We start from the raw sequence: 12790 nt of genomic DNA, 5'->3' as shown, positions 1-12790 counted from the left end.
CTAGAGCCTGCGAGCCACAACTACCGAAGCCCGCGTGCCACAACTACTGAAGCCTGCGTGCCTAGAGCCTGTGATCTGCAACAAGAGAAGCCACTGCAATGAGAAGCCCGTGCATTGCAACTAAGAGTAGCCCCCGCTCACCGCAACTAGAGAAAGCCCGAGTGCAGCAACGAAGACCCAACACAGCCAATAAATAAATAAATAAATAAATAAAAATTAAAAAAACAAAAAACTTAGAATAGAAGGCTTTAGGAGAGGACTGCGCGCTCACCCGCTTCCAGGCACTTTACCTCCAGCCTGTCTTGTTTACCCCCTCGAGCAGAGAGCGGAAGCCGGGAACCCACGCACTTGCACCTCCCGGGCCGCAGCTCCTGGGCAGCCCGAGAAACCCGAGGAGGGTGGAGCGGGTCGCCTTACTGGTATAGGGAGGGAGCGAAGGGAGAGGCGCCCAGAGAACGGCGACAGCACCGGGCTCCTTCAGGCGGCCTCCTTCGCCGCAAGTCCTGAAAGACGGCTCCAGAAAGGGCGTGGAAGGGAGCGGAGCGCTGGGGCGGAGGGTCACGGGTTCAGTCGGCTGGAGGAGGGAGGATGCCAAGGGCGGCGGCTCCCGACCACTGGGCTCACGTCGGGTCCCGGGCTGAGCTGAGCCTCAGAGGCTTCTAGGACTGCTCACCGGCCGCGGACAGAAGGCCGCCCCCATGCTCACTAGCCGGCGCCCCGCTTCCCCCTCCGCGCGCCGCGGCCGCAGGTGAGCCGAGCCCCGAAGCTCCCGGAGGCATCAGGTGTCGTAGGAACGGCGCCCGCGGCGCGAAGGGAGAGCCCGCGACGTCTCAAGCCGTCGGTGAGACACGGCGGGAGGGTCGGGTCCCGGACAGCGGCGCCATGGAGGGGACACAGATGGGAGCGGGGTGCGAGCTGCGGCGGTTCGGCCCCCCGCCCCGTCGGCCGCCCGCCCAAGGTCAGTGGCGGCGCCCCCCGCCCGGGGTGGCCAGTACTCAAGCTGCGGCGCAGGGAGACCCTGACGCGCCACCATCCCCCCAACCCCGGGAAGCCACCTGTGGGCGGGGCCTCGCCTGGGAGGCCTGGGAAGGGGGCGGCCGTCGGCCTGCGGGCGGGGGCGGGGGCGGGGGCGGGGGCGTGTTGGGGGGGAGCTCGGAGACACTCTGCAGCTTGCACAGCCAGACTGTGCAAGCCAGACTTGACTCAATGTCCCTTTATTAGAGGGTAGGGGGAGGATGGACTTGGGGCCCAAAGCCGGCGTCCCTGCGCTGGGCGAAAGCAGCTTCCAGTAGGGCTCGGGTCGTGTAAGGAGCTCGCGTCCCTGTAGTCAACTGTGAGGCTTTTACTCTTTACACATATTCCTCGGTTTTCTTTAGTTTTCTGCAGTTCATTCCAGTTAAGCCCCTCCTCGCCGTGAATAAGGAACCTCGGTGTGTTTGTAGATTCTAAGACCAGATATAGTATCGTGGAGAGACTTTCCTGACCCGCGTCTCCACCGACCCTGCATCCTGCGCTGCGCCCCGGGTGGGTGTGCAGGAGTGTTGGGCGACACTCTGTCAGCGGCTAGGGGTCTGGACAGTCTCAGTTTTTGAAGTGCACCTTCAGAAGGGCTTCTCTGACGGTAAACTAAGGTTTGCAGCGAGTTTAGCGGTCAGTCCTTGTGAATGAAACATCTTACGGTTCGGGACAGCTTGTTGCGATGTGCTGAATAAATTAGTTGTGGTTGGCTCTTTTTCTCTTTGTTCCTGTGGGTTACTGTTACACGGCGTGTGGCTAGTTTGTCTACAGTTTAATTTTACCTGTATCAAAATACAAAGGGCTGAATGTGACCTCAAATCTGTCATTCACCAACATGCTGTATTATTAAGAACTTCATTATTATGTTTCTGTTCATATGCGAGTTTCCATGAACTCGCGTGAATCATCTTCCTTATAAATCCCATAGGTAAAGTCTCCTTAAATGCTGGTAAAAAATATACCTTTTTGAAGAAGGCAATAAAATGTTCTTGAGTGAAAATCCTGAGGGATTAACTTTTTTCTCTCCCTATGTCTTTTTCTATGAGTTATTGTACTCGGACTTTGACAGGCATTTTAACACACACACCAGCCATATTTTAATGAGTTATATCATAATTATTTCATTTTGAAGGTACTGCATATGCTACTGTAAATATGTTTCATGCTCCATTGACTCAGCAATATCCTTCTTTCTTTCTTTTCTTTTCTTTCTTTCTTTCTTTTTTGTTGTCTGCGAGGCATGCAGGATCTTAGTTCCCCCACCTGGGATCAACCCGAGCCCCCTGCAGTGGAAGCACGGAGTCTTAACCACTGGACTGCCAGGGAAGTCCCCTATCCTTATTAACCTTTCCATTCATCAAGAATTTTAAAACCTTCTCCATGGATAGTTTTTATAGCCAATATCTATTGTTTGGAGATGTTGGGTTTGCTAAGAATGTTTGATTTCAGAACCAGATGTCAGATTCTAGACTTGGAAAGCACCTAAACAGTGACTTGTTAGATACTGTGTTAGTACAGTTTGAATCCTCCCCCCACCCCATCCCAACCTCTGGGTAGAAGTTATAGTAAAAATATCAAACAGAGCTAGCTTTTCTATTCTATAAAAAAGAACTCTCCTCTCCGTGGTGGTTTGGGGCATTTTATTTTGAACAAGTTTCCATAATATCAATATTAGCCTGAGGGAAAATCCAAGACAGTTTCCAGTTGCTGGAGTAACTTCTTTATCACTTTGGATAAGCTGACTATGAAGACAATAAAACCAACCCCATCCTTTGCAAAGGGATTTAAAAAAAAAGTATGAAGTGCTTTGAAAAGTAAAATGTGCTACATAACTCTAAGGCCTTCAATAAAAAGCTCATACAAGTGATGTTGCTGATCGGGACTTGGACTTAAATTGAGATTCTGAGTTCTCCTTTTCAGACCTCCTTTGTAAGTCCCCTGAAGCTCACACTGTCTCTTAAGAACCTTGTTGGCTGTTTAGGAAGCTGCTCTGTCTGCTGGGACTGTAGGGAAAGTGAGGCTGCTTGTTTAGTGTTAGACCCTATGCAAGGGTTTTATTTGCATTTTCTCACTAGAAACACATGAGGGTAGATATTCTTTTTCCCATTTTGCAGAAGAGAAAACTGAGGCTCAGAAAGGCTGAGTGACTTGCCTAAGGTCACAGAAGTGTCACATTGTAGAACCAGGATTAGAAACCAAACAGGATCTGGTTCTCTACATCAGCAGTCCCCAACCTTTTTGGCACCAGGTACCAGTTTCGTGGAAGACAATTCTTCCATGGACTGGCAGGGAGGGGGAGATGGTTCAGGCCGTAATGTAAGCGATGGGGAGCAGCAGATGAAGCTTCAATTGCCTGCTCGCCGCTCACCTCCTGCTGTGTGGCCCGGGTTCCTAACAGGTCCCCGGGACTTGGGTACCCCTGCTCTTCATCACATCTTTTACCTTTAACTCAATGGTTTAAAATTTTTTTTTTGATAATCTGATGAAACGGTAAGTATCTCCCCAGGAAAAGTAGCCATATCCATATATCTACAAAATTTTGCACATAATTTCTGAGTCCAGCCTTACTCTCTGACACCTTACCAGTGCTTTCAGGACACCCTGCTCTAACTATACCTGTTACTGAATGAGGCAGAAAGCATATAACATACTCTATATAGGTACATATAGTCTTTTATTAATAGCAGCCCTTGAATTTGGTAGTTTTCAATTGGATAAAAATTCACTCAGTAACTGAAACAAAAAGAAAAATGATGTGCTATGTTCTAATTGATTTTGTAAGCATCAAAAGTGCAGTTTATTTTTTTGTAATTTTTGTAACCACATTCTTTTTATTTATTTATTTATTTATTAATTTAAACCCCACATTTGTTTATTTATTTATTTTTGGCTGTGTTGGGTCTTTGTTTCTGTGGGAGGGCTTTCTCTAGTTGTGGCAAGCGGGGGCCCCTCTTCATCACGGTGTGCAGGCCTCTCACTATCGTGGCCTCTCTTGTTGCAGAGCACAGGTTCCAGGCGCGCAGGCTCAGTAGTTGTGGCTCATGGGCCTAGTTGCTCTGCGGCATGTGGGATCTTCCCAGATCAGGGCTCGAACCCGTGTCCCCTGCATTAGCAGGCAGATTCTCAACCACTGCACCTCCAGGGAAGCCCCCTCTTTTTATTTAAAAAATTTTTTTGTTTTATATTGGAGTATAGTTGATTTACAATGTTGTGTTAGTTCCAGGTGCACAGCAAAGTGATTCAGTCATACATATACCTATATCTATTCTTTTTCAAATTCTTTTTCCCTATATGTTATTACAGAATATTGAGTGGAGTTCCCTGTGCTATACAGTAGGTCCTTGTTGATTATCTATTTTGTATATAGTAGTGTGTATATGTTAATCCCAACCTCCTAGTTTATCTCTCTCTCCCATCTTTCCCCTTTGGTAACCCTAAGTTTGTTTTCTATGTCTGTGAGTCTGTTTCTGTTTTGTAAATAAGTTCATTTTATCATTTTTTTTTAGACTCCACATACAACTGATACCACATGATATTTGTCTTTCTTTGTCTGACTTCATTTAGTATGATAATCTGTAGGTCCATCCATGTTGCTGCAAATGACATTATTTAATTCTTTTTTATGACCGAGTAATATTCCATTGTGTATATGTACCACATCTTCTTAATCCATTCATCTGTCAATGGCCGCTTAGGTTGCTTCCATGTCTTGGCTATTGTAAACAGCACTGCAGTGAACATTGGGGTGCATGTATCCTTTCTAACCATGTTTTTCTCAGGATATATACCCAGGAGTGGGATTGCTGGATCATATGGTAGCTCTATTTTTAGTTTTTTAAGGGACCTCCATACTGTTCTCCATAATGGCTGTACCAAATTACATTCCCACCAGCAGTGTAGGAGGGTTCTTTCTTCTCCACAGCCAGCATTTATTGTTTGTAGATTTTTCAATGATGGCCATTCTGACTGATGTGAGGTGATATCTCATTATAGTTTTTATTTGCATTTCACTAATAATTAGCAATGTTGAGCATCTTTTCGTGTGCCTCTTGGCCATCTGTATGTCTTTGGAGAAATGTCTATTTAGGTCTTTTGCCCATTTTTTGATTCAGTTGTTTGTTTTTTTAATATTGAGCCACATGAGCTGTTTGTAAATTTTAGAGACTAATCCCTTGTCGGTCACATCGTTTGCAAATATTTTCTCCCATTCTGTGGGTTGTCTTTTCATCTTGTTTAGGGTTTCCTTTGCTGTGTAAAACCTTTTGAGTTTAATTAGGTCCCATTTTTTTATTTTTGTTTTTATTTCCATTACTCAAGGAGACAGATTGAAAAAGATGTTGCTGTGATTTATGTCAAAGAGTGTTCTGCTTATGTTTTCCTCCAAGAATTCTATAGTTTCCAGCCTTACATTTAGGTCTTTAATCCATTTATTTGTGTGTGGTGTTAGAGGATGTTCTTATTTCATTCTTTTACATGTAGCTGTCTGGTTTCCCCAGCACCACTTATTGAAGAGACTGTCTTTCCTCCATTGTATATTCTTGCCTCCTTTGTCATAGACTAATTGACCATAGGTGTGTTGGGTTTATTTCTGGGCTTTCTATCCTGTGCCATTGATCTTCAAAGGTGCAGTTTAGAACAATGGTGCTTATTTGAAAGCTGATCTTTTGTCTGGATTTCATCAACTATCCTGCAATAGCAAGGAACATAGATGTTGCCTTCATTTACAGGTTTTTTTTTTCCTCCTAGAGATGGCAAATCCTGAAGCTGTTATAAGTAGCTGCAGCTCTCATGAAGAAGAAAATCGCTGCACTTTTAACCAGCATACATCTCCCTCTGAGGAGCTTCTATTAGAAGACCAGATGAGGCGAAAACTCAAATTTTTTTTCATGAATCCTTGTGAGAAGTTCTGGGCTCGAGGTAGAAAACCGTGGAAACTTGCCATACAAATTCTAAAAATGGCAATGGTGACCATCCAGGTAACGATCTCAGATCATGAGTTTAGTGAAGACTTGTTTTACTAACAAAGAGAACTATGGACAGTTTTGTTTTATTTTTTATAACTTTTAACTGTATGCATAATAAAGAACAATAATTAAGGAGATACGCAATCTTAAACCCTCCCACTTCAATATTTGTGAAAGAAGACTTTGGTTTTTTTGTTTTCTCTAACTCTTTTCCTTCTCATCTTTCATTAAATTATAATTTTGCTCACATAATGTAATTGGTTTTCAGGTAAAGAAAATTTTAATATTTGGCTTCCAATCAAGAAGCTTAGCTGAAGGTTTCTAAATCAACTGTGGAAACTAGCTATTGCCCAACCAGAGGATTCTTTTTTTTCCCTGATTAGTTTCCTGAGAATTTCTCTCTCTTCAGAAACTTCAGGATTTTTGTTAAGAGTAGTTGGATTCTCACATCCCTGTGATCATGGGAGCCCTGAAGTGGAAGAATGTGGAGTTGATTAAAAGGAGTAGCATAGGTAGTGAAATACTAGACTTCATTTCAGGAGATGTTGAATCTCATTTCCTTGCCTTCTCTTAACATTTTGGGGGGAAATTATATTTTGTGATTCTTTATATATACTTACGATTTACTCTTGTGAAGGTATGTTTTCCTGCTGGTGAGAGTAACTATCTCTGGTTAAAAACAAAGGGGCAAAAATAAAAGATTTTAATAGGAAAAATAGATGTGATACATTTATTTTTATTAATACTTTCTCGTAATTTGGTGAAAAATGCATAACTAAATAAACAACTGGTATTCAAGGAGAATTTTTTTAACTCTGAAATTGCTGATCTTAACTGATAATTGAGAACAAATGCTTAAGGTGTTAGAAGCTAAGGCTATTTCTACAGTCATATGAAGCTGGTGAAATTCTTGCCTAAGTTTCTGACGCTAGGTGTTGTGTAAAGGAAACTGACATTTGACTGATTATTTTGTTCCAGGACATTATTTCATTTAATTTCAACAATACTTCTATTGGATAAATACTGGAATCCTTCGGTTTACAGAATAAGGAACTGATATTTATAGAGCCACATGATTAGTACTGACTAGTACTGCCACTGGCGAAATCAAGACTTTAGAGGCACGTGTTCTCTCCCTCTAACATATCAACATAAAAATGGATGTTCCGTTCTCAGTATATTTGGCAAGCTGGAATTGAAATTCTTAACTTCCAGCTGATAATGTGGTGTGTCACAACAGTGAAAATATTTATCTGTGTTATTTCTGATAAGTTGGAGGGAAAGCCTGTGTCAGTTGAACATGAATATATTCTACTTAGAATGATAGGTACAACTTGTGTGTTTACTGTGTTTCGGCCTCAACATTTTATATCATCAATTCAATTCTTAAAACAAATCAGTTAGGTAGTAGTATCCCCATTACACAGATGAAAACACTGAGGCTTAGTGAAGTAAAATAACCTGTCATAGTCAGGAAACTAGAAGAATAGAACTGAGATTCAAACTCAGATTCTATTCCCTCTAAGACTTATGTTCTTTTTTTTTTTAATTTTTAAACATCTTTACTGGAGTATAATGGCTTTACAACAGTGTGTTAGTTTCTACTTTATAACAAAGTGAAGCAGTTATACATATACATATGTCCCCATATCTCTTCCCTCTTGCGTCTCCCTCCCTCCCACCCTCCCTATCCCACCCCTCTAGGTGGTCACAAAGCACCGAGCTGATCTCCCTGTGCTATGCAGTTGCTTCCCACTAGCTATCTATTTTACGTTTGGTAGTGTATATATGTCCATGCCACTCTCTCACTTTGTCATGGCTTACCCTTCCCCCTCCCCATATCCTCAAGTCCATTCTCTAGTAGGTCTGTGTAAGACTTATGTTCTTAATTACTCCTAAACCTTTTAGGGAGCTCATTTAACTTTCCTGTGTTTCTTAGGGTGGTCAAGAGGAAAATTGACTAACAGTTTAAGATGTTAAGCCTGTTAGTAATAAGCATATAAAAGGCATTTAGGTAAGTTTTTTTTTTTTTGAAGTAACTGAGAGTTTTCTTAACTGTGATGTTTCCTTAATCTACATTGGAACAATCAAACAAATATAACATAAAGACTTTCTAATTAAGCAAATGAGGGTGACTTGATGACAGATATCCTCTTTTCAGGGAAAAGACAGTGGTATTTCTGTTAAGTTGGAGATTTGGTGTCTGCAGCAGCAAAAGAAAGATGACTATGGTGATAGGCACCCTACTAAAAGTTTCCCTTTTCACACTGCCTGGCTCAGTCTCTGAATTATAGCAGTTCTCTCTGCCAGTCATACTCTTGTCTGCCCCTAGGCCCTTGAGGGCAGGAACTGTGTCTTCTAGCTCAGTGCTGGCTTGTGAAGGTACTCATATATTTGAATGAATCGGTAAAAATATCTTTGGGAATTCTCTGGAGGCTTTTTGATCATCAGCTTCGATAGATGTAAAATCCCTGGAATATCAAGCTATCATCTTACTGAGATCTAAATAGGACACAGCTTAAAGAGGCTCTTTAGAAATGAGAGTCGAGTTAGGTAGAGAGTGATGACATGTGCGGGGTACAGGGCATACATCACAAGGGGAGGTGAGAGGTGAAAAGATTGGTCTACTGTCTCTATTTTTCCCTGATCAGACCCTGGATACTTTGTGTAGCATGAGTTTGGATAGTTAGAGCTTGGATTTAGTCTGTTAGACTTGGGTTAGAATTTTGACTATATACTTGCTACTGATGTGACTTGTAAAAATTATTTAACTTCTCTGAGTCTTCATCTATGCATCTGTAAAATGGGTGTATTAGGAACTATGCCATGGGATTAGTATGAAGAAAGTTCCTGCAATAGTGTATGGAACATAGGTTTTCAGTGTTGTTCCCCTTTTCCATATAAAATATATGTTGCCCCCCTTACTCTGCTATCTAAGTCAAAATATATGTTCTAAACTTACTGTGTGCATGCACGTGTGTGTGTGTGTGTGTGTGTGTGTGTGTGTGTATGGGAGAGAGAGAGCAAGAGGACAACTAAGTTTCATGTAAAACTCTGGGGTCAACCCTGCATGAATATTAAGGATATGTTATGTTAATATACTTTAATTTAGAGATGAGTTGAAAGAATATTTTTATTTTGGGCCTTATTGTCACAGTTTTGGTAATTAGACCTAGGAATATAGTTTGATTATAGGACTTATACTTATGTAAGATATTTCTTAGGTTTTATTTTACACCTGCTTCAAGACCTTTTTTTTCTACAGAATTCATTTTGAACTCTTCTGTTTGCCATTCAAGCCCCTGCACCATCTGACTCATCTTTCTGTTCACATTTTTTTCTCACTATTTCTCTAATTGAATTATGCCAGTGTCCTCAATGTCCCCCAAAGTGCTAAGTCAACTCGACCTTCTTGGCCTTTCCCCGGTGTTCCTCAAATGTCCTCTGCCCAAGTTATGCACATATTTCAGGGTTTCTATTATTCTTTCTTCCTTAGAGAAACCTTCCAACTTCTTTAGTCAGTTACCTTGCTTCTCTGAGCTAAAGAACTCCTAAAGGGCTTCTCTGAACTCCTAAAGCTTTTGTTGGTAGGGAAAATGTCATAAGTGGGATCATACATGAAAATAAATGTTGAAAGTATGCAAAATCACTTTCTTTTATTTTAAAACTAGAAGTCCACCTTATCTTTAAGGACAAATTAATTCACAGCTGCCAAGCTTTTAATTTCTAATTGAATATATTCAGGATTAATTAGGCATTGAATCTTGAATAGATGAACTGATCATTTTATAGAGGCCTTTTATTTCATTACTTTTTGACCCTCTTACTTTTTCTTTTTTTTCTTTTAAGCTGATCTTTTTTGGGCTAAGTAACCAGATGGTGGTAGCTTTCAAGGAAGAGAACACTATAGCATTCAAACACCTCTTCCTAAAAGGATATATAGACCGAATGGATGACACATATGCAGTGTATACACAAAGTGATGTATACAATCAGATCATCTTCGCAGTGAACCAGGTAAATCAAGCACATGCATTCTTCACTTGGGAAAAAGATTAGACTGGAAAATTGTTAGCAATGTACGTAATAGAAACTGACATTCAGTTGTACAAGGGTGAACATTTTTTAATGAAATATGTAAATGACATGTATAAAACAGTTAAATTTTTTTAATGTTGCCAACAAACTTTAACAGAACTAGAAGTTGAGAAAAGCTTTTCTTTAGTAACAGAGAGACAGAAACTTTAAAGACTTAATTAAAAGAGTCAGAGCTAGGGCTTGGCATGAGAACCTCAAAGGTTTAAAATGATTAACCATGACCTTGGCTGTAACTAGTCATTAAGTCTTCAGAGTTTATACTTTCAGGGACCCTTAACAAATAATGAGAATATTAACTTTGCAGAGTGTGTATAGTAACCAAGACCTGAAAGTTCATTTAAAAAATAAATAAGGCCTTTATGTCATACATGACAATGATTTTATTGTAATATTGATTAAATGCCTCAAAAAGGAAGCTTGTTTTTCATACAGATGATTCAAATTTCTATTCAGAGTTTCTGATCAATTTGTTTTTGCTACAAATAGTACTTTCTCAAGTCCAAAATCTCCTATTTTGTGGGAATCATTGGAAGCTTTCTTGAAGTCAGTATTTCTAACCTGAGTTAGTCTGTAGATAACATTTCAAAAATATCACAATTCTTCTTCAAAAAATTATTATAGTCCAATTATGGCTCTCCTTATCCTGGAGACAAACTATGCACCGTGAGATAAAATACGTATTTGTGACGCTAAGCCTTTCTGATCGCATTCAGATTACAAAAATTGGCCAGAAATCTATAGTAATAGAAGTAAGCTGCATATGTTGTTAAATAGAAATATGCCCTACAATTTGTAAGGTAAAAAATAGTAAAATGCTGGAGATATTCAGCTTTGAGATTCTTGTTTTAAGATTATTAAGTTTATCTAAAGCTACTCTGAACCAAATTGGTAGTTTGGTTTTTGGCGGGAGGGGCGAGTAGAGGCAAGATGTAAACAGTTCATTAAGTTCCTCCTAAAACATTTTAACCTTTTTTATATAGTAAGCCTAAGAGCAGTCTTAAAAATATAATATTTGGCATTCAGGCCATTCTGTTTATCAGATTTCCGTGTTCTTTACAGAATTGCATGTAGATTCCTTGTGCTAGTATATAGGTAGATAATATTAATTGGGGTGGGGTTTACTTAGGGCAAGTGACTCCCTACCATCTTCTGGGCACTATCAGGCATTTTGTTTTATTTTTTTTGAATTTTATTTTATTTTATACAGCAGGTTCTTATTAGTTATCTATTTTATACATATTAGTGTATATATGTCAATCCCAATCTCCCAGTTCATCCCACCACCACCACCCCCAGCCCCACTTTACCCCCTTAGTGTCCATACATTTGTTCTCTACATCACTATCAGGCATTTTAAGCTGAAGGTAAAAAGTATCTTGATCACAATATTCACAAATAAAGTTTTTGTTGTTAATGAGGTCTGTTATTCTACACGATTCCAGAGAACTGAATAGAGAAAATACAGACTGATATGAAAGAAAGATCTTTGTTTGCTGTAAGGAAATCTCTTGATAGTTGCGGTGATAGTCACCAAGGAGAACGAACAGATAAGACAGTAGCTTCTCAGTCCTTAGAGCTAGTTCCATGACTAATTAGTTCTCCTGAAGAGTAGAGCCCTAAAATGCCATCTAACTGCGTAACCTCTAGGGTTCATCCTGATCCAACACTGGTTATAACAGCATCCCTTTTGTTTAGTATATATGTTTATGTATTTGAATATCAAAGACCTAGTTATTTTTATACTATGTCCTGGCTTTTAGCAATCAGTCATGTTTGGGCCATCTCTACTGGGTTCCTTCTTTCATCCGCCCCTTCAATTAAGGCAGTCCTCAAAGGTTTGTCCTTTTCCTACAGAATTTCCTCCTCTACACAGCCTCAGCCACTGCCAAGAGAGGTGACCCTGAACCATTTGCTCACACTGCTGCATGCAGACAGCTCACGAGCACCTCAGAACCACTCCGTCCAGAACGGGTTCCTGTTCTCTTCCCACCTGCTCCCAGACATGTTTCTCTTTCTGATCACTTGCTTAGATTTAAAGGTCTCAGGGTCTTGGAACCATTTATTCTTGCAGCTCAAGCATAGTCTGTATATCCCTACTTCTGGTTGGCTTCCCTCCTTCCCCTCCCTACCATTTCTTGACTGTTTTCTAAAGGATTCATCTAAAATCACAGATTTTATTGCATAATACTCCTCATTTTATACACATAACAGTGTTCAGTGCCACATATTAATATATTTATTCCACGAAGGTGGAGGTACATCCCAGGCACTCAGATGTTTGTGAATAAATGAAAGAGCTCAAAAGATTCATGTGTTCAGATCAGGTGATCACAGAGGACCACAAAAAAATCCATCTATAATCAAGGAGCAATCGGTTTTAATCTGCTTTACTTTGGGTGCCACATTACTCAGGTAAGGATCTTTAATGTGTTTTTATATTGTCTTCCAAAGGGTGACCTGGGGCCCATGGATCTGCTTGAAAAAGTACTTCCCTCAAGGCAGAGCTGCAGAGACAAGTAGGGACAGATGTCTAGCCTGATTAATGCCCCACAGAGGCCATAGCCAGTTAGGTGCCCCATCAGTCAGTCCTACAGGTCACCTGCCTTTCAACCATAGTCCCACACCACATTCCGGTCCCAGAGTCCTCTGACTTAGGCTCCAGAGCTGCCCTTTAGCTGGACATGGTCCTGACACTTGCCCCTGAACTGAAA

At 40.8% G+C, this 12790-nt stretch overlaps 1 protein-coding gene across 2 annotated transcripts in view; it reads left to right on the top strand.

Annotated features, from left to right (window-relative positions):
- Window positions 1–882: 882 nt before the first annotated feature.
- The window catches only part of MCOLN3 (mucolipin TRP cation channel 3), a gene marked incomplete at both ends in the record, with an annotated part of 33093 nt that continues 21185 nt past the window's right edge, over window positions 883–12790 (top strand). The window contains 3 exons of one of the 2 annotated variants that reach the window (XM_079697291.1): window positions 883–958; window positions 5764–5993; window positions 9831–9998. In XM_079697291.1, coding sequence (XP_079553417.1) covers window positions 883–958; window positions 5764–5993; window positions 9831–9998 — 474 coding nt within the window. Of the gene's footprint in view, window positions 959–5763; window positions 5994–9830; window positions 9999–12790 lie in introns of those variants that run through there. The other variant, XM_079697292.1, reaches the window with a different exon arrangement.

This window comes from Hyperoodon ampullatus (genome assembly GCF_949752795.1).
Source record: "Hyperoodon ampullatus genome assembly, chromosome: 2".
In the NCBI taxonomy this organism is placed as follows: Eukaryota; Metazoa; Chordata; class Mammalia; order Artiodactyla; family Ziphiidae; genus Hyperoodon; species Hyperoodon ampullatus.
This window is presented reverse-complemented; position numbering and strand designations above follow the sequence as displayed.